At 27.4% G+C, this 26,970-nt stretch overlaps 2 protein-coding genes and 2 pseudogenes across 4 annotated transcripts; 2 read left to right on the top strand and 2 right to left on the bottom strand.

Annotated features, from left to right (window-relative positions):
- Positions 1–292: 292 nt before the first annotated feature.
- LOC140919468 (receptor-like protein Cf-9) lies at positions 293–4,753 on the top strand (annotated as a pseudogene).
- Positions 4,754–4,757: 4 nt separating this feature from the next.
- Positions 4,758–5,696, top strand: LOC140919467 (receptor like protein 27-like; annotated as a pseudogene).
- A 1,040-nt stretch (positions 5,697–6,736) lies between these two features.
- LOC101498012 (uncharacterized) lies at positions 6,737–12,867 on the bottom strand. 2 transcript variants are annotated; one of them, XM_004491075.4, is made up of 18 exons: positions 12,708–12,867; positions 12,310–12,427; positions 11,883–12,070; positions 11,655–11,762; positions 11,425–11,489; positions 11,151–11,256; positions 10,761–10,844; positions 10,438–10,584; positions 10,232–10,360; positions 9,734–9,801; positions 9,003–9,036; positions 8,831–8,915; positions 8,192–8,259; positions 7,992–8,105; positions 7,719–7,754; positions 7,492–7,578; positions 7,168–7,259; positions 6,737–7,034 (listed from the first exon to the last, which is right to left on the bottom strand). In XM_004491075.4, the coding sequence occupies exons 1-18, from the start codon at positions 12,834–12,836 to the stop codon at positions 6,938–6,940; spliced, it is 1,755 nt and encodes a 584-aa protein (XP_004491132.1). In that variant the 5' UTR covers positions 12,837–12,867; the 3' UTR covers positions 6,737–6,937. The 2 variants fall into 2 exon arrangements, with proteins under 2 accessions (XP_004491132.1, XP_073221010.1); XM_073364909.1 differs by lacking the exon at positions 12,310–12,427.
- Positions 12,868–20,953: 8,086 nt separating this feature from the next.
- On the bottom strand, positions 20,954–24,784 carry LOC101497482 (receptor-like protein EIX2). 2 transcript variants are annotated; one of them, XM_004491074.4, is made up of 2 exons: positions 21,781–24,784; positions 20,954–21,290 (listed from the first exon to the last, which is right to left on the bottom strand). In XM_004491074.4, the coding sequence occupies exons 1-2, from the start codon at positions 24,763–24,765 to the stop codon at positions 21,276–21,278; spliced, it is 3,000 nt and encodes a 999-aa protein (XP_004491131.1). In that variant the 5' UTR covers positions 24,766–24,784; the 3' UTR covers positions 20,954–21,275. The 2 variants fall into 2 exon arrangements, with proteins under 2 accessions (XP_004491131.1, XP_004491130.1); XM_004491073.4 differs by having other exon boundaries at positions 21,789–24,784.
- Positions 24,785–26,970: the final 2,186 nt, after the last annotated feature.

Genomic DNA, 26,970 nt, shown 5'->3' with positions numbered 1-26,970 from the left:
AACCTAGTAGCTCCATCATCATTTTTTCTAAAACAAAAAGTAGCTTCTATAACTTTGTTGACCAATAATTGAGCCGCTTAATTGATCGTTGAAAACTCTATAAAAATTGCTGTCAGCAATCAAAATAAATGAGAATTCAAGTTTTCCTTTTTATTTTTAATAATTATTTCATATTTTTCTCTCTCTTTCTTGTAGTGCATGAACATAAAACAACATGTGTCAGACAAAAGCTACATAAAAATAAAATCCATGACCGAACTCATCAATTGCTATGTGTCTGAAGAAACCACGCATGACGACTTCAACTTCATTGAATTATGGATCAGTTCTAAGTTTTGAAGCAATTGTACTCGATCTAGAAATTTCACTCGTCGGGTTTCTCGACGAGTTCCGTTTAGTCTTTGACGTTGTGCGTTTTACCCAATATTATCCGATCTTGTGAAACACGATTTCAAACATGTGATACTCGTCAATGTAAAAATCAATTTAAAATATGATGTAGTGTGATCAACAAACATTGTTATCGTAAAGATTGTTATCGTAAAGAAAAAATTAATATAGATGGAGGAGAAAGAGAAATGAAATACATTATTTTTCTTAACATTTTTATGTTTTTCTAAAAATTGGGATGAAGAAAAAGAAAGGTTAATAAATTAAAGACTTTTTATTTTTCTTAACGATTATGAGCTTAAAACAGTTATAATGCAAGCAGAATCTTCATTCATTCTTACACACTGCATGTATGGGCTGCTTTGCTTAGTTGACTTTGGACATTGACTACGGAAGACTTGGTTTATAATAGTAGTGTGAGCCAGTAACCCTTATGGTTTTCTTATTTTAACTTTTCATTTCCAGTAAAGTAAACTATTATGCATATACTTAATCTTCCACACCATATTACATGCCAACAAAGTGTGCGATACCAATTCAAAAGTTTTCTTTATAGAAATTACCCTCTAAGTTCTTTTTTAATTATCACTAGATTATGGCTCACGCGTTACGCGAATATTAATTAATTAATTTTATAAATTTTATAAGTAATATTTTATATATATATATATATATATTATAAATATAGTTATCTTATAATATTATTCTATTAATTTGTAATAATTGAATATAATTAGGAAAATTAAATTGTATCACAATCATCTAATTTAATTTTTAAAATATTTTATAAAATTTGTATGATAAATTGTTATATAGGATGATTGTTTGACTCATTGTATTTTGATTGTCAATTTATTTTTCAATATATAATGATACTTGTATTTATTTGATGAAATAAAATGTAAAATACAAACAAAAAAATAAGACGTAAAAGTTTAAAAATATGATTGACTATTTAATATTTTTTATTTAAAAAAATGTTAATGTTGAATTATATTGTAGCGTAGTCTAAATTTATTTGTTTTAATTGCGAGGATGAGAAGTTGTTGTTAAAAAAAATTATTGAATATATTTCATCAAGTGTTTGAAATTTATTTTATTAAAGATTTACATATACTTTAAATTAATTTTAGGTATTTAAAAGTTTTAACTAATTATTTATGCAATTGAATTATAGTTATGTTGATATGTACCAAAAATAAATTCTATTAAAAAATAATTTAATTTTATGCAATACTTAATTTTTTTGTTTTTTTTAACATTCAAATTATCATTATAATAAAGAAAATTAAAATAAAAAATAGCATTCAATTATAAATATATAATTTAATTGATGAAAGTTTAGTGTTAACATATTTTTTCAGAATACATATATAATAAACTTTTGTTCATTATATTTTTTAATATATTCATATATATATATATATATATATATATTATAATTTAAATAAATTTGTGTATTTTAATAATTGGAAGTAACTTTTTTAATAATTTTTCATATATTCGTATTTTATGATTATTTTTAATAAATTTGTGTATTTTCTGTCAAATAGAATATATATTTTTATTTTATAAAATGATAATATTAATTATATTATATAATTATTTAATTTATTTATTCTAAAAATTCATTTGATATTTTTATTAAAAATATTAAAAAATTGGATGATAGACATTGAAATTTTGAAGTATAGTAGTATATATGAATATGAATACATCTCGTATATAGATTTTCATTATATATATATTAATTTAGTTTTGATGTATTTAAATGTATTGAAAAATAAATTGAGTAATTGATTTATATAAATTGAAATGAAATGGATTGATAACATAAAATATTATAAATGCATCATAATATTACTCATATAATTGATTGACATAAATTGAAAGTAATTATAAATGTATTATATTGTTATAAAAAAATTCTAAAAAAATAGATGACAACAAAATAGATTTAGAGGTTTATTTTATGTATTAAATTTGATAATAATGTAGGTAAAATTTCACGATTTCGAAGAGTTGGGAAGGAGATTGTCACTTTCTTTGGAGAGATAGCTCATTATAGTGATTAATTATCGTTAACGTGTTGAGATAATACAAATAATTTGATAAATAATATGACATATTTATGAGTGATATGGTGGTTTTTTCCATTGAATTTAATGAGTAATTGAATTTTTAACGTATAAAATCATTACATAATATAATTGTTAATGAAAAGAAGATTAGATAAAAAACATTTATGATGATATTTATGAGTGATTATGAGATTTTTTTGTTGAATTTAATGACTAATAATATAAATTATTACCATTAGTAAATGACTAATAATATTATAAAATAATTTATAAATTTATTATAAAATAACTTATAAAATAATTTGATAATAATATAAATTATAATTACATATTCATATTCTTGTTGGATACGTATAAATAATTGTAAAATAATTTTATAATTTATAAATTTATTATAAAATAATATTATCAAATAGATATTTATTATAAAATAACTTATAAAATAATTTGATAATAATATAAATTATAAATTATTATCAAATTATAAAATAATTTTATAATTTATAAATTTATTATAAAATAATATTATCAAATAGATTTTGAAAGTATTAAAGAAATTATAGAAGCATAAATAGTGATTACAGGGAGTACAAGAATTGTTGAAGGATGAGAGCATATTCTCATAGTGTATACAACGGTAAATATTTGTATACGTGTGGATGATTGGATGATGAGGTACCGAAAGTCTGTTTTAATTATATATAATATATATATTTTAAGTAATCATTTTTTGTTAATCTGTATCTCATATGAAATTAAAATATTTGTTTACGACCATTTAAAATAACATGTGCAATTATATCTTTTATGTGTCTGATCCATTTAAGTTTTGGACGGACTAGCATCACTCACTCGTGAATTGTATAAACTCAAAACTTTCATTTGTAGCCGCCACTAATATAGCATGGTGGTAAAGTATTTCCGTATGAGGTGAGGCTACATTCTTAATTCTTGTAGAATTTCCGAACAAGTAGTGTTTCACTTTTATTTTGTAAATATCCTAATACTAAATAGGAATAGGAAAATAAGGTAAAATGAGAGAAACAAATATTTATAAAGGATCATTTTAAAGAACTATCTGTAGTAAATGATGGGATTGATGTTTGGTTTACTAAAAAATTCCTTTCTTCTTTCAAGCAGACTAAACATATTGTATGGGTTTGAAAACCACAATTTGTTGCAATAAGATTGTACTTGGCAATGTGAGATAAATATTTTAATGCGTATGTATTTGTTAAGTCGTATGTGCTAATTTGTGTGTAAAGTTATTGTATTTGAAACCATAGTCTCAATTTGTGACTAAATGATTTTACTTACTTTTCTATTTATTGAATGCTATTTGTGCCATTCACAGCAACTAGCTTGTTCCATCTTTCTTGTGATAAGGATTTCGTGGTAGTTCATGACTACTCTAAAATTTTCTTATTCTATAAAAAAATAGGTATACAAAATAATCTTTATGTATAGAATGTTTCTCAAAATATATATTGAGAAGTGGTGTAGTGGTCATGGAGCTTTTGGTAACCCTAAATTGTAACTACCTATGTTAATGTTGTTACTATCTCTTCTTACATTTACACATTGTGCAACAATCATAATAGCTATCTCTTCAATTCAAGAACTCTTTAACTCAATTTGAAAGTAGATTTCCCAGTTATTATTATTCTTCCAAAATCGAATCATGGAAAAAACGGAACATATTGTTGCAAGTGGGATGAAGTCACCTGTAATAAGGTGAATTACATTCCAATAGCACCATCTTTCAACTTAAATACCTTCAACAATTCAACTTAACTTTTAATTATTTCACTGGTCTTCAATCTAGCAATTAGCGATTTCAAAAATCTTACACATCTAAATCTATCACACTCTGCAATCAGTGAAAATATTCCCTCCACAATCTCTCATTTGTCGAAATTAGTATCACTTGATCTCCATAATGAGTTAATATCTTTGGGAATGAGTTTTGATTCGTTCACGTGGAAGACATTCATTCTTAACGCAACTAATTTAAGAGAGCTTTATTTGAATAACATCGACATGTTTTCAATTGGGGTAAGCTCTTTGTTACTGCTAATGAATCGTCCTCTTTGGTCTCTCTTAGTTTAAGATCCACTTGGTTGCAAGGATATTTGTCAAGTGACATCTTCTCTTTGCCTAATCTTTGAGAACTAGATTTGTCATATAATGTGGATCATAATGTCCAACTTCCTAAGTCCAACTGCAGCACTCCTCCAAGAAATTTGGATCTCTCTAACATGAGAAGAAATTTCCAACTGTAGGTCATTACCACACACTTAGTCTCACTGCACAGAACTTGAAGAACTTGAAATTTTGGACCTTGGAGACAACAATATAGAGGGTACCTTTCCCAATTGGCTAGAAACTCTACAAGACTAACAAGTTCTCAGTTTAAGATCAAAAAAACTTAATGGTTCAATCACTTGTTCTACCACCAAGCATTCATTTTCCAAGTTGAGAATTTTTGTTGTCTCAAGTAACAATTTTAGTGGTCCCTTGCCAACGTAATGCATCAAGAACTTTCAAGGAATGAAGAATGTGAATGTCACCCAAACTGGTTTGCAATACATGGGCAATGACAGATACTACAATGATTCAGTGGTGGTTATAATGAAAGGTTTTCTTATGGAGCTAACAAGGATATTGACAACTATTGATTTATCAAATAACATGTTTGAAGGTGAAATTCCGCGAGTTATTGGAGAATTAAATTCTCTCAAAGACCTTAACTTTTCAGACAATGGAATCACATGTACCATTCCACAATCTCTTAGTCATTTGTGAAATTTGGAGTGGTTGGACCTATCAAGGAACCAGTTGACAGGAGAGATTCCTCTGGCTTTGACAAATTTGAATTTCTTGTCTTTCTTGAACCTTTCACAAAACCAGCTTGAGGGAATCATATCTACAAGTCAATAGTTTGATAAATTTGGAAATGATTCCTACAAAGGAAATACCACGTTTGATAAATTTGAAGAACGGCTACCACATTCAACATCTAATGATGAAGAGGAATCAGGAGTTGGCTGGAAAGCTGTAGTACTAGGATATGCATGTGGGACAATATTTGGAATGCTCTTGGGATATAACGTATTCTTAACTGCGAAACCTCGATGGTTAGCAAGATTTGTTGAAACTATGTTTGGCATAAGACTGAGAATGACAAACAACAAAGACAATGCAAATCACAGAGGAATTACTTAGTTGCATGTTCTTTTTATTTTTATTTTTTTACTAAGTATATTGATATGTACATTTGTTTGTAATTTGAACTTCTCTATTTGAGGAATGTAGTATTATCTATTTTAATATTATTGTGTTATCTGTTTCATGCTGTTGGGTAAATATAAAAATCAATGATCAATTGTTCTCATGTTATTTTCAAGTAATTTTTCAAAAATGGTCTTGGTATTAACTTACAAACCTATTGGGTAAAACTCATATATTCAATCTCCAAGCAGTGAAAAAATAGTATTTCACTAGGAAAAATGTGTTTAATTTCTGGAAGAATTCATTTAAACCTATGAACGTACAATAGTTTCATTCAAGCAACCCTGTCTTGTATGTATGCATTTAAAAGAAAGAAAAAAAAGTTGTCACATATTGTTGGTGTAAGTCCAATGGATTTCTTTGGCCTTACATTTGGATATCTTCATGTTAATATAAATTATCACCATGTTGAATATCTTTTTTATATCACTATATCCTTCGAAATGCTCTTGTGAGTCAAGTATATCCTTTCGTATTTTGTATTTCAAAGCATGAATATAGACATGAGTTTCACTTGAAATAAATGCTCTTTCTCTCTATGAGAATTTCTATTTTTTCTTCTACTTTATGTTATTTTCTTAGCTTATTATTTCGTAATACTTCTTTTTATCAATGTTTTAACCTATACAGAGGATTGTGAGTAATCTAAATTAAATTCATTTGTCTACATAATATTAGAGATGCTATTTTGCTATTTTGGGTCTCTCAATGGAAAAAAAAAAGTCAGTTCAATACATGATCTTGTTGAAATGGCTCAGTATCTAATATAGGGTTAATTTATTATTACAGGGTGCTCCACTAGACTCTCCAACAGTGGTATCAGAGTCATGGTTCAATTTATAGGCGAAATTGTTGTCGTTCAAGTGTTTGTGATTAGTCTCACATCGACTACGAATGAGTTAAACAAATGCTAAGAACTTGATTCTTGCCAATAAAACCAATGCATGTTGGTATACGTATGGATTTGGTTCCAGTTAAGCAAGTTTCAAGTTCAAGTTTTGTGAATGAAAAACATAGGCCTTTGTATACTTTTCCCCCTTACATGAACAAATGAAATGAAACATAAATCTTGAGGAAGAAAAAGTACCAACCAATGCCATAACAATCAATAATTCCACTTAATCATCTCTATTTTCTATGTTGATCTGAATATGAATCATGTGTAAAAGTAGTTTCTATAGCTTATAATCAAGGCCAGCACCATATTTCCACGCCTCGAGATGTCGTTTCCACCGAAAACTCGTCTTGGATGGTAGTGTATTTAAAAATGGCCTTTCAATGAATGCAACATATGACAGCATAACAGCAATAATATTATTGGACTTTACATGCACTGTTCTAAAACAAAATAATATACAGAAAAGTAAATGATTCAAACAGAACTTTGAAATGAAAAGACTATTACCTGACAATAGGATCAGCAAAGGTTGCGAGAAAGGTGTAGTAACCAAGCATCAGAAAATGTCTGGACCAATCAAGTAGTACAGGAACACCAACCTGGAACACGATCAACTTCTTGCTCTCTTAATATAGAAAAAGGTTGCTTCACTAATCACTAATTAATTATGCCGCATATTTTATTAAAGGTGCTACAAGGCAAGAATTGATGAACCAGTTGCAAAATTTTAAAACTTTGGCCACAAGGTTTTTTTTTGAGCAACTATGAACTATGAAGCATAATTGTGCATAGTTGTTAAACTATAAAGTAATAGCTAAGTTCATGAATCACCTGTTTGAATATGGAAGGGAGTATTTGAGGCCTTGTTAACATAACCAAGCCTAGTGTCTTGGAAAGTGCTCCAAACTGTACAACATCCTGCAATAAATATTTGAATATTTCACAAGACAGTCATTATTTCAGTGTTAAAATACTGATTTTGATCCTCATTAAAAGGAATCATAAAGAAAGTATATCTAATACACAAATATATATCCCGAAGGAGCTAAGAAATCAACCTGCAGAAATGGTCGTAGCACTGGATCCCCAAGCCTCTGCAAATGCGAAATCAATGTTGTCAATTGTAGATCGCGGAAAATAGTTGTTTGTTCAAATTCCATTACTCAATTGTGCTATAGTGCTGCTATTTGACAACATTTTGCACTAAATAGCATATCGCAGAATAATGGAGATTTGTTCAAATTCCACTATGCTATAGCACCGCACTTTTAACAAAATTCTGCGAAGTGACATACACGCAACTACCTGAAGTGATGAGTGAGATTGACTACCTGCATACAACTAAAATTGGCATAAAGAAGTTCATTGATAAAATCTTCAGGAACATCGGTCTGTTGCTTCGCTGACATTGCTCTTTGAAACAACCATGAAGCACTCAAGTTGGGCTGCATTAAACAAAAATATTGCTTGGTGCTTGGTTTCATGTAAAGTTGATCAATTAGTCAAATCTTTAAAAGAAGCAGAAAAGCACCATGTATGGATTCAGCAGAGACAAGTTGTATGAGTCAAGATAATCACCACTGATTGCTTCATGTATTCCTTCATCAATGAAAAGTGAAAAGAGAATTAGATTATCTCAAATGCTATTTCCATTGTGTCTTCCCTTCATCAGTTTGATGTAGTTCTTGTTACAATAACTTTTGAAATAATTTTCGTCTATAAGCTAAAAAAAAAAAAACTGAGGACCCATTTTTTTTCCAGTTGTTTCTTGTTTTCATTTCCACCCATAAAATAATCATTAGAGAAGACATTATAGAAGTTTTCGAAAATGCATTTTAAAAATATACTCTGAAAAATGTCAAAAGTCAAAACATTGTTTTCACTTTTCAGTATTTTTGAAAACGCATTCTCTCTAGTTAGTTTCCATCTTTTATCTATTACATTTAAAAAGAAAAATCAATAACCAAATGTCATTCCAGCCACCAACTTACATACAAAGTAAAAATTGAAATTGAAAATGTTTAGAAAGAAAACGGACCCTAATGATCTAAATTTTCACAATGACAGATACTAAAAACAAGTGAATCGTGTCCAAAAACAATGCAACAAATCTTCTTCAAATAGTTCAAGAACATTAATCTAGAAGTTTGTAGTTTACAGAAAGGCATACCAGCTGAAAGTCTCCCAAGATGCCTAGTCAAGCTCCCAAAACCACCAAATGATACAGGTGATTGTATGCCACTGGCATCACCAAACTACAAAATAAAGCTTCATTGCTTTAATATTATAGATCTTAGATGACTTAGTTTCACAGAGTTTCAGAACCGTAAAACGTAATTTACCTGCAAAACTCTACTAAAGGCAGCTGGTAGCGGGCTGTTAGGTACTCCATATCATCAAACGGTGCCATATCATACAAGAAATGGTAATAACATTAGAATAAGAAGATATGAAATAAAAAAAATTTAGGAAGTAGATGATTAATGCAGAGAAATGGAACATGTAATGTTATTTAGGTTAAACTAACTTCATAGCTTCAACGATAAGTTACCTACCATATTGAGAATCGAAAGAAAGAGAGAAAATTTATATCTGAATGTGAAAATTGTATTATGAGTTTCTTTTGTTGGTAAACCAAGGCATCTGCTCCGCACAATTGCAAACACTAATGTTACGAAGTAACTGAGCTCTATTTTAAGGGGTTGACCTCTCAAAACATATATTTTTCCATACACACCGACTAGCGATTTAACCCCTGACTAAATGATTAAGGGAACCAAGAATCTATCACTTGTGTCAAAACATATTGGTTATAAAGATATATTCATATTCATACCAAAGCTTGCTAGGCAAGCTTAACAATCATGACAAAATGTAACAGAATCCTAACAGTAAGCTAAGTGTATCCCAACCATAAACATTGCATGGCGCAAATTCTTACAGGAACCTTGAATCATAAAATTCAATCCAAAGGCACCGAAGGAATGATATGTTTTAAATAATAGAATTAAAAACTTCAAATGCTCCTATTCAATGAATATTTCTGAGAACATGGTCTCATGCATATTAGTACCTCTCACGATATGTAGGAAAGATGCCGTAAATAACTCTCAGTATCTCTAAATTGTCAAGTGAAACACCCTATCATATAAAAATTGCAAATGCACACCATCAAGCAGAGAGCAGCAGAACTGAACACAGGAGAATAAAACAACACATCAGGCCAAACTCTAGATGTTTGGCATAGACTTGAAGAAAATAAACATTTGAAGAATGTAAGGTCCTAACTTTATAGATTAGCTTTTGTCAAAAAAATTATTTTTTATGGATTATTAGCATAATCAGTGCAGTACATAACTGTTAGCATAAATGTATATGCAACAACAATTTTATGACTTCATATTTGATAATAGCCATTGTTGAGATTCTAGTTTGGTTTATGAAGAATAGAAAATTGAAAATAAAAAAAACTTCCATATAGTAGATAGCTTTGTCATAAAAAAAACAGTTATTAGAGGAAAAGTGCAAGAGGCGTCAGAATTCAGAACAAAATAAAGAAAAGAAAACTAGCCTGATATTCTGGCATCAGATTCCAGTATTCTTCCAACAATTCTTCCAATTTTGGTGATCCTGGCTGAGGCTCTACATAAGTGAACATATAAGTAGTACGATCAAGAGGACCTGATCCTGCTGGAAATGCCTGCAATATTTAAGCGAAAATTCTTAAAATTAAAAAATTGACGATATTATATTTCAATTGATATAATAAAAAGCTACCTCCCAAAAATATTGTGCTTTTGAGCCTCCAACTTTCTTTACTGTTGAACTGCTGAATATCACATCACTAATGGAATTATTTTTGAAGCCACGGCCGCAAGTTCCAACGACAAGACAAACACCATCAGGCTTCCTCCCGCGTCTTATCTGTAAAATCATAGAATATGAGGTTTTTATTATTCAGTAATCTTTCATTAAAATATTAAATCAAATTAGCATAGATAGTACTTTAATAAAGATAGTTCACATACTATGCAAGCACTCTCACAAAAATAAACAAGAAACGTGATGAAAAATATAGACTACAAGATTTTGTCCATGACCTGTTTTACAATAGGGGAAAAGTTCCCCATGGCATCAATTATAAGACGAGACGACAAGATTTTGTCCCCAGAAAGTTTCAGAACCTGAAAAATAAAATAATACATGTATTCATCTATCTTTATCATCAAATGGAATAAACATTAACATTATCTTGTCACTTGAATCAAATGGTAATTTCAATTTTCATTTCAATGCTAAGTTCATACATTCTATCTTTGCATGCTTGACATAACATGCAATTTTATGCAATCCTTTTGCTGCTTATCCAGTTATGATAATTCAAAGTGGTATGATTTTATAAAATAACACAAAATTTCACTGATAACTAGTGCTACAAGTTTCAGTTAAAAATAAAAAAAAACTAGTTCTACAAGTTAAGGTAAACTCACTGCAGCATCCTCATATACATTTATGGAGGAGACGCTGAAACCCTCGAAAAAGACTCCACCGAGCGAGATAAAACGTTTCTTTACAATCTCTATAAGCCTGACCGGACTGCAATGGCAGAGGAATCAAGCATTTATGCAGGAATGATTTTTCATAGTCATTAACAAAATAAAAAACATACATAAAATTACTGATTTATAATTGAAATAGGATACAACAACTATTTCTAATACTTTACTGGTGTGTATTAAATTAGTTTATGGGAAAAAGACTTACGAAACACCGAGATTAAGAATGTCGCTGACCCAAATATCTCCTTTCCTTTCAAATCCACATCTATTCTGCATAGTTCATTAAATGATCTAAACAAAGTTAGTTGAAAATAATTTCAAAATAAAAATGAGAAGAATAAGTAGCATACATCCTGAAGAGGTTACAAAATAAGACTTGGCATGAAGCCATGAAGTATATAAAAATTTGAAATTAAACTGAAGTTCAGGAATTACAGGATTAAATTTTGCTGCTGTGACTCTTTCAATGTCATCTTCTTCCAAGATTCCAACTTCTACAAGTTCCAGAAGCTCTTTTTTTGATATGTTCCATTCTTGTTCTCTCTATAATGATGAAAACAACAAAAACAAAAAAAAAACAACTCAAACTAATTTGATCCTTCCAAAATAATGTATTGAATTTTTTCTGCCTAGGATTTGGTGTCTCAATGCAGCTAAAATTACCCCTTTCAACACATTCCTTTCGACAATGGCAACTCGAAGACCCCTAGCACACAAGGCTGTGGCAATGAAAATTCCAAGAGTCCCTCCACACACTATCACATCATATGAACCTTCTGCTTTGTCAACAAGATCAGATGAGGTAAACAAGCTTGGTATTGTAGACACAACTTGTTGAGGTTCTTGCACAACTGCATTATGTACATATTATAAGAAGATTACCAATTTACTAGAGAAGTATTTTTATTAGTTAATGTGAAACTAATAATTATTTTACAACTGTCCCAAAAGAAATTTGAACTTTGTTTCTTGATATTAAAAGGTCAAACTCTTATACCACTGAACTGGCACCTCGTTAATGTATAATTTACCAAACATATAAGATTGTCTCATTTCCTAATGAGTATAGGAATCATTGAATGACATGTACCGTCTTGAGCTGAACAAATACTTGACCATAGCTGGTCTAATCTTTTCAAAGCTTCATATGAATATGCTCCACCCGCACCACCAACTTCACCACTCACTGAAACACTCTCCATTATCCTCTATAAAAATAAAAAAATAAAAACACCATAATCTTTATTTGGATTTGTCACAAAGAAAACAAGATAGCATAACATAACACATATGAGCAATTGAAGAATTGAACTAAGTCAAATTATTTTCAAATAAGCTATCCTATTGAGCTTATAGAAATAAGTTACAATTTACAAACAACTCATGATTGTATCATAATTCATAAGTTGTTTTTAAAAGCTCTTCAAGACAGTCTCACAAGTATTTATGCGAGTATATCAACTCAATTTAACCAATCCAAGTTAGTACCTGGGTTCTGGAGGGAACAGCTTGTGGTCTCAAAAGAAGAGTTTTTCTGGCACATTTCTTATGTGGGAATGGAGTTCCAACCAAAATCTGAGAAATTCCATTGATGGGTTGAAGCTGAAGAAATGACATAACAAAACAAACTTACAAAATTGATGATAAACAACAGAACAATCCATTTATGAATAATAATTTTGAAGGCACCAAATTTGCGCACCACAAGTGAACACGTGTAACCACCAAAACAGTGTTTGTCTTAAAGGGGGGGTGTAGTAAGAAAGGGGTAAAAGTGAAACAGTGAAACAGTGAAAGAAAAAGATAGTAATAAAATATATAATCTTTATGAGATAAATCTGAGTACCCAAAATCTCTCATCTCATTGCAACTTTAATCATGTTTTGTTTTGTTTTTTGTAATGGTTACAAATCTCATTGCAATTAAGTTTCGGATTTGTTTATCTGTTTATCAATCGTTCCCAAATTGGGCTATGAACAAACCTAATTACAATTGTATGAGGATATGTTTTGTAGTTTTCTTGTACTGAATGTACTACCAATATATATTTTTGGTGAATACATGTGATAATTTTGCATCCTTTATTAAGAAATGTTCATCTTGAATGCTTCTGGTGTGGATTATCACTTTGCATCACTATTCTGCTACTGCTACCAATCTTTATGGAGAACCAATTAAGAATGATTCTCTTGTTCCTAACGATTGCAATCCTACATAGTAGCCAATGCTAGTCTTTAATGGAACAAAACCAATTAATGTCAGTCCAACTTTTAAATGGAACCAATGCTACTGCTTCTCATTATTTAGGGAAAATAGTCATTTTATCCAACTTGAAACTCATCGATGTCCTTATCCTACCACAGTCCTCTTTGAATTTTATTGCAATTTCAAAATTGTGCACTTTATTTACATTGCTGCATTATAGTAAGTGGTTTATACTACTTGAGGATATGTCACTAAAAGCAACCAGATTTTAGGGAACTTTTGTAAATATTATTAGTCCAAAATCTCTAAGGTCATGTTTTGTCTAATAAAATGACTTCAATTGTGACACTACAAGCACAATTTTATCACCAGGAATGATGAAAATTGTTTGTGAGGGATGTTAGTTTGCTAAGAAAAACATAAACATTATCTCATCAATCATTATCAATTGAGCTAATGTATTTGCCTCATTTCATTTGCCATTAAATAAACTAGCGCGGAATTAATTTTAAACTAGAATATAACCCGCGCGTTGCGCGAAATATGTATACTTCATCATATTAGTAGTTGTGAATAAGATTTTAATATTTCAAAAAATAATATAATCTACTTATTTAGTTTGTAGAGTATTTTTTTCAAGTGAATTTATTTGAGTAATTATTATATATGAGTTGGCAAATACACATTTGAAAATATGTAAAATGTTTTGCATAGTGAAGATCATCCTACAAATAAAATTCATAAATTATATTTAGTGTTAAAAGTCTTAAAAGTACTTTAATAAATATTAATATATGTAATTATCTACCACAAAATCAAATTAATCATGCTCTTTTTTTGTTGTCAAATCTAAATTTATTGTCAAAATATTGTTAGAAAATTATAAAAATGAGTTTGTCATTTAATATTCATTTCATTACAATCATGTCAAAGAAGTAAAAAATCTAAATTCCAATATTTTAAGTATGAGACTTCTATACAACATGATTTGAGAATTTTCACAAACAACTCGTGTGTACGGTTGAGTAAAGGTAAAACATATGTAGAAACTTAAAATTGGTAGTATTTTAAAAAAAATTGACAATATAAAACATCTCCGTAAAAAAACCACAAATACTTTTTTAATATAAATGGTACATAGTTTTCTCTCGAATACACAATACTAACACTCATATAAAGCTGAATGTGGACAATCTTCTTTGTCTTTTGAGGAGCCAATACACTTTCATGTCATAAATGAGTTAAAATATGTCTGCAAAAACAATACTCTAACTAAGAACAATCAAGATTTTGAGAAAAAGGAGCAAATAGGTATAATATGTTACAAAATACCACTCATTCAAAAGTTGTGTAAAAAAAAATAATTTTCCAACTATATCTACTTTGAAAATAATTGGGTTCCAAAGAGATTTTCTTTTGAGTTGATAAAGTGGAGTTGTGAAAACTTACATATATGCAGAATGTTTTCTCATGACAGAACTTTTAGATGTACCACATGAGCCCTTTTAGGTGGCACAATATTTGATGAAGATGTAGGAGTCTATTTTAATATATATAGTCTATTTTAATAAATTTTTATCTACAAGAAAAAAGTTTGAAAACATGTAATGATGGAGGAAGAACCGTTATCAATAGTGATGGAGTAACAATGAATGTCGAACAACTGATATTTATTGTATTGTAATTTGTAACTTATGACATATGAATAGCTCTACCAAATATTATATTAAAAAAATGTAATAAAAAATAACTTGCAACTTGCAAGTATGATAATAAGAAAGAGAAAAAGTATTTGTTAGATATGTTATATCAGATTTCTTTTGATGTGACAATATTAATATATAAATTTTTCTCTAAGTCCATATCAGTAATGAGTATAATAATAAAAAAATATAAAAACAAATTGTTGGCCTAACTCTAAATTATATCTCTCTATTTGATTTAAATATTAATTTTACTTATCTAATAAGTGACATGTGATATATTTTGTAGATATTATAGATTTCATTAAAAAAAAATTTTTTTCCAGTAACGATACTATGTAATATTTAATTTGAAGATGTTTATGGATGAATAACCGTTATCAATAATAATGGAGGAGCAATGAGTGTCAAATAATTGATATTTATTTTATTGTAATTTATAACTTATGACACATGAAGAGTTTCACAAAATATTGTAATTTATAAGAATATTTTATAATTTTAGTCATTTATAAATCTATTATAAAATAACTTATAAAATAATTTGATAATAATATAAATTATAAATTATTATCAAATTGTAAAATAATATATAAATTTTAAATTTACTATAAATAATTGTAAAATAGTTTTATAATTTATAAATTTATTATAAAATAACTTATAAAATAATTTGATAATAATATAAATTATAAATTATTATCAAATTGTAAAATAATATATAAATTTTAAATTTACTATAAATAATTGTAAAATAGTTTTATAATTTATAAATTTATTATAAATTATTACCATTGGTAAATGACTAATAATATTATAAAATAATTTATAAATTTATTATAAAATAACTTATAAAATAATTTGATAATAATATAAATTATAAATTATTATCAAATTGTAAAATAATATATAAATTATATATTTATTATAAATAATTGTAAAATAATTTTATAAATTTATAAATTTATTATAAATTATTACCATTGGTAAATGACTAATAATATTATAAAATAATTTGATAATAATATAGATTATAAGTTATTATCAAATTGTAAAATAATTTATAAATTATAAATTTGTTATAAATAATTGTAAAATAATTTTATAATTTATAAATTTATTATAAAATAATATTATTATTGAGAGGAAGATTGAAGGAGATTAGACATTGAGAGCATGTTTGAGAGAGGAGAAAAGAGGAGAGGTCCACATCAGCTTTTTGGGTGATGTGGGAAATATTTGTATAGGTGGATGAAATAGAATGAGATGACATTCGGCGGTGAGGTGGCATTCGGGGTCTGTTTTAAATATATATAATAGATTAGATTTCAACCTGTGCGTTGCGCACGTGACTTGAGATTTATTTTCAAAAAATTAGTAACCATTAGAAATTATATAATATATACAATTTATAACTCTCTTTAGAATTAATCATTTATAAGTCTATTTTTTCAATTTGCTTTGTGAGCTAACACTGTTATTAAACAAATTTTATATGTAGCATAAATGCAATGATGTATATATAAAATCAAACACAATAGTTGTATTTATAATTTTATTTTATACAGTTTTATTTGTAAATATTATTTCAAAAGAATAATAGTTAATTAGATGTAAGAATTATATGAAAGAAAATTAACAGAAAAGTGATAGTCACGTCACAAAAGAATAACTTGAAAAAATATCAGTATATATAAAATTCACAAGGCAACTAAAGAAATTAAAAAATTGTTGAATGATTTGAATTAATAGTAGTAATTATTTTTCCTTCTACGATAATAGGCTATTTTAAAGAAAAAAGTTGAACTAAAACAAATGTATAACATAAGTGCAGCTTAAAAAATACATTAATTAAATTCAATTATGAAAATAAGTGCATTTAGAATAGAATAATTCTGAAACCCGGTAAATATTTTGTTTTCATTGTATTAGTTTGAAAAGTAATATCACTCTTCAAGATAAGTACGGCTTCCGTCTCATTTTAAATATCTCATTTGAAGTGTGTACAATTCTTTAAAAAATGATTAGTTGATTTGATTTTGATCATAAAATGTTTCATTTACTCATTTTTTTTTATTAATTGCAATTAGTAGAATAATTTGATGAGTTGAAATATAATAAATAAAAGTATTACTGGAAAAAAATAATTAATGTTGTATTGATATTGTAAAATAACAAACAATTTGAGACAAAAAGAAATGGAAAATGAGATTGAGGAAATAATTGTTTCCTCGTAAGCTTCACTTGTCATAATGGAATAATAATTTATAAATTTGTGAGAAATCTAAAATATTTGGTTAAAACTTAATTTATAGCCTCCATATATTCATCGTCAGCTCACATGTGTCGAGTCTTTTTTGTTGAGTTATATGAGCCAAAAGCAACAAATATAATGTCACTCATGATTCAATTATAACGTAAAAGAAAATACTGAAATTTGATTTAGAGAACGTAAAGTTAAAAACATAGATTCGAGGTTTCAAATTATCCTGTAGAAAAATGTTATATTATTATTGTTCCTTAATTACTGTGGGAACTTTAATTTTTTAAGAATTGTGTAAATTCTAACCATTGTTCAATTGATTTATTGTGATAAAAAAATATGCATTATAATAATAGATCTACTTTGAATGATGAAAATTAGAAACTATCAAGACCTTATGATTTAGAAAAAAAGACCAACTGACCTAATAAGAAGTTACTAATGAGGCAAAACGTACGGTTTATTGAATGGAGCATCAATAATTGGAATCGACATAAATTAAATAAATTAAATTCTTTTTATTATTGATATTGTAAATGAAAGATAACATAAAAAATTAGAAATTAGTTGCATTTCACCAAACACCACGAAATCAATTTTGTTATTCTCAAATTGGAAAGGAAGTTAGCGTAAATTTCAATAATAGCATACAAGTATTGTTTACTCTATCTCTTTAGGCTTTGAGTATTCTTCTCTAGTCTATGCATGTTGTCATTGTTAGAACCCTCCTTCAACATTCTGACCGCCGTTGAGGTTCATAAGTCTTGTTGTACATCTTCAGATACCTCTTAGGGGTGAGATAATGTTTCCACTATCAAAATGATTTACATCTGTATGTATCATAAATTCACATTTAATAAATGATAAATAGATAATAGAGAAATGTTCATTGCATTATGAGTTATTATTATTAATTTTTTTTGTTGATGAAATGAAATTGTGTAGAATATGAAGAATAGAAAGAGAAGAGATTCTAGCTATGACAACTAAGCAAATAAGTGAGATGACATCTATAGAATTGTGGCAAAAAATATGATTATGTGTCAAATGAAAGGTTTGAGAGTCTAATTTAGTATATTATAATAGTTTTTTTAGAATGTGATATATAATTTTTTTAACGTTTTAATTTTGTAATTTTTATGGTTATAAGAAGTATAAATGAGATAAAATAAATTGTAGAGAGTGTAGTTAAATGAGAATTTTTACTCTTAAAAAAATGATAAAAACAATGTCATGCAGAGGTTTAATAATAAAAAAATTAACAATTTTTGTAGGGATGGAAAATTTATTATTAATCAAAGTTGTATTATTAACCATTTTACAACCGTTGTTAGGTAGATTTGATATCAAATTTGTACCATTTAGCTAATACATCATGGTCCATGGACAAAATATTTGCTACGATTTAAATGATAAATTATATAATTGATAATTATAAACTCTATTTTTATTAAATTATATAAGTTATGTAAGAATTTTTAAAATTCTTTCCTACACATTTTAAAATATTTCAAAATAATGTTAACGATAAAAATATGCATTGATAACTAATAAGACAAAAAAAACACAATTTTTTTTATTAGGTTGATTAATTGTTACGGTAAGTATATGTGACGACATAATAATAATAATAATAATAATAATAATAATAATAATAATAATAATAATAATAATAATAATAAAAGTTGTATATTGACTGTTTTTAATGTCTAAATAAATATTTAAAAGTATTTGAACATTTTATCAACTATATTGCTAACATTTATTAAAATAAGTTTGTTTCAATATTTATTTATTTAATTTGGTTTAAACTTATATTAGATTGTCTATTTATAATTGATTATTGGTTTTTAAGCTGTGATAATTATGTTTTTATATATATTGTGGTCATTTAAGGTGGTTGTTACATTTTAATAATTAAAACGTAATTAAAATATTGTGATATATTTTATATGTAATGAATTACCAAAAGTGATTTAATATGAAATTAAGTTTGTAGTAGGAGTTGTGTTTTTTATTATTGATTTTTCAATCATAGAGATGTATGTAAATATACGGTATAATGAAAAATAGAGAGTGAATATACTTTTAGTTTTTCAATCATAGTTTTTTGTTTAAAAATATTGTATTTTTTTCATTGTTTGTTCTTTTTTTTTTCCAGTTTTTTGTTATGGAGTTATCTTGTTCTCACCACATTTAAAATTTATTTATTATTTTTTTATACACGCATTAATTTATTATGCTAATTAATATTATAAACTATTGGTTAAAATGAACTACAGTGTTTGTTTATATCCATTAAATATAGTTGACTCAAAAATCTAAAAATAAAAAATAAAGGAATTGAAAATGTCAAAGATCAGATAAAAAAAAATCATTTGTGGTTTAAGAATTTGAAAGCATTGAATGGATCTAAAAGAATATTAGTTAAAGAAAACAAATGATTTGTATCCGAAAGTCAAAAAATAATAGGAGTAAATATATTGAAAACATAAAAAAATTTAAGATATAAAGTAGTAAGAAATTACCTAATTCAGAAGAAACTAAGTTGTCTATATTAAATTAGAACCGAAAGACATAGATCAAAAAACAAAAAAAGGAAAATAGAAGAAGAATAAACTTTGACCCAACTAAAGAAGTCATCGAATAAGTTATACAATTTCACATTTTTCATTGATATTTGGAAGTGAGAATTGAAAAAGCATGAAAGTAAAACAGAGATATAATTTTCAATTTTTTTACATTTGACAAAATAGTAACGGCTTAATAAGAAACAAACAAAGAAAACATTATAACTGCTTCTACTATAACATTATAATCCCTTCTACTATAGTTTATCTTAAAACCATTGAAAAATTGAAAGTGGGACAATGACATCAAACAATTATAAGATATATATTTTTTAAAGGAATTATAAAATATATTGAAGAGAAAAAACAACAAAAAGATTTAACTATTGATTATTTAAAAAGCATAACACAAATATAAGATAAGGGTAAAAGGATTGAGTGTTATACACTAAGGCTATGAACAAATTTCATTCATTGCACAATACATGACTTTTTAATGTTTAAATGAATGATGATCCATAAATAAAAAATTACTTTAATGGTGGGTAACTTATGAGTGATAAAGGAAACGGAACAAAATTATTGTATAATGAGAATTAAATATTATGTAATTGATCAAAAGAAAACGGAAAAAAATTCTTGTATAATGAGATTAACTAAATGTTTTATAATTGATCCAATATATAACTATTATAATATATGTGCTAAACAAAAAATGTGAAGGAAAAAAATTATGGGAGCAATTCTAAGAGGTGACACCTAAAAAAACAAAAATTAAGCTTATTTAATTTTTTATTCAAGCTTCCATAATCCATATTGTAAAAACAATAAAGATAACAAGGAAACTCAAAATTGCATTGACAATTCCCTAAGCACATAGACAACAAAGTTTATATAACTATTTGTACGCTGCAATACTAGAATTTATAAAGTAGCAAAACATTTTAGTGCATGTCACGAAATACAGATAAAATATAGTGATTCACAAACATTTTAGTTATTTCTAAACCATTTCCTTCAATTTAGTAATGGGAAATTTTGGTTGCTACTTATTCTTCAAATAACTTACATGTAACTATTATCGAAAAATAAGCTGGACTAAGAATGACATCAAAATGTTATCCTAATAATTAGATTATAAAACATGTTTTCATAATAACAATATTAATAGTATCTCACAACATATGCTTCACAAATTAATTATTTAAATTATTGATACATAGAACTTCAAACTCGTTTGTATTCGTGGATCACATCATTTACTTCTTCTCCTACCTTTCTTCATCAATGTTGCAAATAGTACAATAAGAGATGCTTAGAAAAACTTTTCCTGTGGAAAGTACAAAGTGAGAAATAAAATGTAATCAACTAAGATGAATATGAGAAATAAATTACGTCAAAGTTTTTAAAAACTAGAATAATAAAGGCTTTTTTGTATATTCCATCTTGAATACGAAATGAATTATATTGTTAAACTTTTGAATAAAAATGATTTTTAATAAATAGGAGTACTCTGAGTATAAAATAAAATAAACATGAATTCAAAATAATTTGAAATAAGCTATGCACGTCACTTAAAAAAACCATGAATTTTCAATTCCTTTTTAATTTTACTGATTTGTTGTAAGATGAAGCTTAACTTATTTGTTAAACAAGTTTTAAACAAATTGAAATCATGATATTGGCTGGTAGGCCTAATTAACTTATCAAGTTATTAACAAATTGAGTTATATATTAGTAAGATATTCACTATATTTGTGAGGAAACTTATGACTACAATATGTAGAAGGCAAGAGTGAAAGAAGGGAAAAAGAGTTTACCAACAAACCTCTAAGCCACCTTTGAAATTTAGTTGCATTGAGCACCATAAACACATACATTGTGTCAGTTATGTTGTTCAAGAACAAGACATATGCATGTCTCCAAGTTTGGATCAACAACAATGAACTCCAAAGGCCCCAAAATCCTGTGATAAATCCCAATGTCACACTCAAATAGATTGATTTCTTATCTTCTAGACTACTTTCTTTAGGTGTTTCTGGTTTCTGAGGTGTAACTTTTTCATCTCCTAGACACTTTATGACAAGTGGTTTCCCACAAAGACCAACATTCCCTTCATAACTTGAAGGATCAAAACTTTGTAACTGTGTGCCAATTGGAATTCTTCCAAACAGGTTGTTATAAGACAAATTCAACATGGAAAGACGGTCAATTTGAGCCAAAGAAGGAGGAATTAAACCAGAGAACTGGTTTCTTGACAAGTCGAGAAATTCAAGTAATTTTAATTTTCCAATCTTTAAAGTAATTTCTCCACTCAAATTGTTGCTTGATAAATTCAATGACACCAATTCTACCAAATTTCCTATTTCTTCTGGAATGTTTCCTATCAATTGATTGCTTGAAAGATCAATGCTCCTTAAAATGAGCTCATTATTCTTAAACAATCGTTCTTCCCCTTTCCACATCAACAATGCATTCAAATCAAAACCGGCATATTGAAATATGGATCCAACACCTGTTGAGTAAAGTATAGGAGTTTCTTGGATATTAGTAGAGGAAACTTTTTGAGACATTGAGGAGAAATTCTTCAAACATTTGAAAATTTGTCCTGATATATTGTTCTCAGATAGATCCAACAACTGAATATTTTTTAAGTAACACAGACTTTGAGGAAGATTTCCATAGAATTGGTTCCTTCTTAAGCTTAACAATTGCAATTCTTGTCCTAACCAATACGGTATTGGTCCCGATAATCTATTATCTCCAAGATCTAGCATGCGCAAGTTTGTGCAATTTTTCAAGGAGAAAGGTAACTTCCCCGTTAAGCTATTGTTCCGCAATATCAATACCTTAAGTTCAAGTAATGATCCCATTGATGATGGAACTTCTCCAGATAATATATTGTCACTCAAATCCAGAAATTTCAATGCTTTCAAATTACCCCAACAATTAGAGAGTAGACTTGATAACTGATTATTTGATAGATCCAATACAATCAACGAATCAACCACAATGTTAGTACATAAGAACAAATCAATTTTTGAAAATTTGTTCTTGGACATCTCAAGCAATGTTGCACTTCGAAAAAATGGTGGGATTGAACCTTCAAACTGATTTGTATTCAGAATTACTTCAAAATAATGAAAAAATGTTATGGGTAAATTTGGAATTGTGCCGCTGAGATTATTGTTTGAAATATTCATGAAAATTAGATTTGTTGATTGAGTCCAAAACCACACTGGAACTAAGTCTGTGATTTTAGCATCAGAAATGTCAAGGGCTTGGAGATATTTTTGACCCTGCAACCATGTAGGAAAACTAGGCCCTAATATACAAGACCTTAGATATATGGAAAACAATTGAAAAGGCGGCACCCATTTTTCACTGAATATTAAAGCTAATGAATTGGAATTCAAGTTTAAATTCTTTAACATAGACATGTTGCCAAAATGGGAGTCAGTGATCACACCTTCTAAATTATTGGAATCCAATTCCAAACTCTCTAATTGATAAGGGAATGAATGCATTATTTTCCCATATAATAGATTGTGAGAGAGTATCAATGTTTTTAATGATGAGAACACTGACATGTCAGGTAGTGTACCAATAATTTGGTTGCTAGCCAAATATAATTCTTGTATCGAGTACTTTGCACACCCAACAGATAAATTATGAATTATTACTGAAAGATCTTCACTCAACTTGTTACTTGACATGTCTAATGACCTTAACGAACATAAGTTACTAAATGATTTTCCCAGTGTGTTTCCAAAATCATAATGAATGGAGCCTTGCAAAAGGTTATCGCTAAGATCAAGCTCGGTTAAGTTGGAGGCGACATTATACACCCATTCAAATATTTTGAAAGATGTGAATGCATTGCCCGAAAGATCAATGACTTTAAGAGAAGTAGAAAAATTGAAGATTGAATGGAAGGGAGAAAGATCAGAAAGATGACAATCAGATAGCTTCAATATTTGTATATTTGGAAGCATAGCAATTGTTTGCAGCCAGAGACGAGAAGTATCGAGATTTTGCATTAGACTTAAATCAAGATGAGTTAAAAGAGTGAGATTAGAAAGCCACTCACCTCCAACACCATTCTTGTCGCTCAAGAGATTCCCTCTAAGATCAAGCTCCTGTAAATTTGAAAGGCTTCCAAGTTGATGAGGAATGGTTCCAACAAGGTTATTACCACGGAGATAAAGGTACTGCAAATGAGAGAGATTTCCAAGTTGATGAGGGATTGTACCATCAAGGTAGTTAGATGAAAGATCAAGATATTGCAAGTTGCTTAGACGAGAAATATCATTTGGAAATCTTCCCCCATTAAATGAAGCTCGGAGGTCAAGGAACCTTAAGTTGCTTAGAGAACCAAATAATTCTGGAAATTTACTGTTTGAAAACCAATTATAACTAAGGTTCAAATACTTTAATTGGCGCAACTCCAACAATGATGCGTTGATCTCGCCTCGAAAACGACCAAACTGATCGCCATATAGATGAAGCATTTCAACATGGTCAGTTTGATTGCTACAACCGACTCCTTTCCATTCACAGCAATCATAACTCTTGTTGTTCCATGAAGACAAAGGGTCATTATTGTAATCTTCCACAATACTTGCCTTCAACTGAAGGAGAGCACGTCTCTCCATATCTATGCAACCTGCTGAAGCAACTCCATAATTGTTGGAATAAAGAAGAAGCTGCAACTGCAACTGCAACAACACAAAGATTGTTCCAACTAATTTCATACTCATCATCTTCCTCTCTCTAACACTCAAATTGTTACTTCTCACATTCATAAACAAAATTCGAATGGAAACAAGACAATTTATAATGTACAAACCAAACAAAAGGGAAAGACTAAATGCGTAGACTTGACTTAGTGGAAGACTTGATTTAGTGCAAAACTTACGTGGACAAACCAAACAATTAAATGCAATTTCCAAAACGTAATATTAAAGGTACTTTTGAAATAAAGTATCTGTGAAATAGAAATAACCATCATAGAGATATAAATAGGTATTAAAAGATTAATTTACAACTCAATATATTATTGTTTACGTCATGATAAAAAATTTATATGATAAATAAAATAGCAACAAAATATAAGATATTTGAAGATGTTAGATTGTTTTCTTAACGGTTATTTCCATAACAGCTGTTTTTACGGAAATAAATTTTTAAATTTGAAATTATTAAAATTTTACTTGTGGTCTACTATATTATAAAAAAGACATAATAAATCTATTATATATATATATATATATTAAAATAAATTTTTACAATATTAATTGTACCACATCTAACAAGTACTTCTCCTCCTTCTTATTATCATAAATTTTATTACATTCTTATTATCATAAATTTTATTATATTTTTTTATATAATATTTTATAATACTATTCATATATTATAAGTTACAAATTACAATATAATAAATATTAGTTATCAGTTATTCGACCTTCATTGCTCATCCGTAATTATTGACAATTGTTCTTGCTCCATCCTTATTGATAATTTTCTCATTGATGACTCTCAATTAATATATTGGACCATTTTAAAAGTTTCTCAATAGATAAATATATGACTATAATTAGTGTAAGTTATTTTATATCTCAAAATAGAAAAACAATGACATTTATATGCTTTCAAACATTTTTTTCTTTTAGATAAACAATAAGTTTGAGGACTTTTACATTTTTAGCATACATTTTTGAGCTTTTATTCTATTTATATACTTTGATAGAAAAATTTGTATGTCCTCTTAAAATTTTGATATTGCGATATATGGTTATATACTAAAATATATTTTTAGAGATTGTATAACTTCATGTCATCTTCTTTCTCCACTAAATTTTATTCTTCTTTTATTTTCCTTGTTTTTATCTATGTCTTTCAACAAAATATTTTTTTTTATACAAATCATTTTCTTTTTTTTTTAATATATATTATTTTGGATACGACGAACACTTTCAAATTCTTAAACCACAAATTGATTTTTCTTATATGATCTTTCGTATTTTGAATTCCTTTATTCCTTACTTTTTCTCAATTCAAACCATCAATGTCTCGTGAGCATTATTTCGAAAACATTTTAACATATGTAGGAAAAAATATTAAAATTTTAAATATTTCTACATAACTTATATAATTTAATAAAAATAGAATTTACGATTATCAACTATATAATTTATCTTTTAAATTATGGTTAATATTTTATGTTCATACACCAACAAATATAAGTTAAATGGTATAAATTTTATATACAATTTTTTATTATTTTTTAAACATAAAAATATTCTTTTAATTAATTACTCTACAATATCTTTTATCGCATTTATTTTTTTATAACTATAAAAATTCATAAGATTAATATATATATATATATATATATATATATATATATATATATATATATATATATATATATATCTTATAAAAAAAATTAATATAACCCAGCGCAAACACGGTCATATTCTAATATTTACTAAAGTGTGTACATCTAACGTTTTGTACATATAATAGCAAAATATGATGTTAATCACTATACAATCACTTTAATTTTAACAATCGGAATAAATCAAATTCAATTTAAATTTATTAAAGATAATTTTGTTGTCCATCTAATTCAAAAAATTAATTTTTACAGTTGTTTGTGTAAAATACTTAATTTAGACAGAAAAAATTAAAATCGTTTAAAAAATATATTCCTTCAACTTGAAAAATTTCATATAACTATTTTATGTGGTTATATTCCATAACTATGTAGCATCACAGTTATATAAAGTTAATTCTATCTTCATTTTAGAGAATCTGAAGAAAACCATTTAAAATATCTCATATTCTCTTAAATATAATCAAACATAAAACCATTAAAAATATATTTTCTCTTCTCTCTTCTTTTCTTTTGAACTAAACATATTAATTCTTTTCCTTTCTCTCTATTACAATATCTCTTCTCCCTCTATTAAACCAAAGTGACATTGGTTATGCTATCTCAATAA

This window comes from Cicer arietinum, chromosome 2 (assembly GCF_000331145.2).
Source record: "Cicer arietinum cultivar CDC Frontier isolate Library 1 chromosome 2, Cicar.CDCFrontier_v2.0, whole genome shotgun sequence".
Classification (NCBI taxonomy): Eukaryota; Viridiplantae; Streptophyta; class Magnoliopsida; order Fabales; family Fabaceae; genus Cicer; species Cicer arietinum.
The sequence above is the reverse complement of the archived record's forward strand: the minus strand, read 5'-3'. Positions and strand labels throughout refer to the sequence as shown.

Excerpts from the sequence above, each read along its gene's own strand:
- LOC101497482 (XM_004491073.4), bottom strand. The coding sequence starts at position 24,765 with ATGAATGTGAGAAGTAACAATTTGAGTGTTAGAGAGAGGAAGATGATG. Across the intron at positions 21,291-21,788 it reads ATTTCAAAGGTGGCTTAGAG|GAAAAGTTTTTCTAAGCATC; the intron begins GTTTGTTGGTAA and ends TACTTTCCACAG.
- LOC101498012 (XM_004491075.4), bottom strand. The coding sequence starts at position 12,836 with ATGTCATTTCTTCAGCTTCAACCCATCAATGGAATTTCTCAGATTTTG. Across the intron at positions 9,037-9,733 it reads TTTCCTACATATCGTGAGAG|CCCGCTACCAGCTGCCTTTA; the intron begins GTACTAATATGC and ends AGTACCTAACAG. Across the intron at positions 7,260-7,491 it reads TCCCTTCCATATTCAAACAG|GTTGGTGTTCCTGTACTACT; the intron begins GTGATTCATGAA and ends ATCGTGTTCCAG.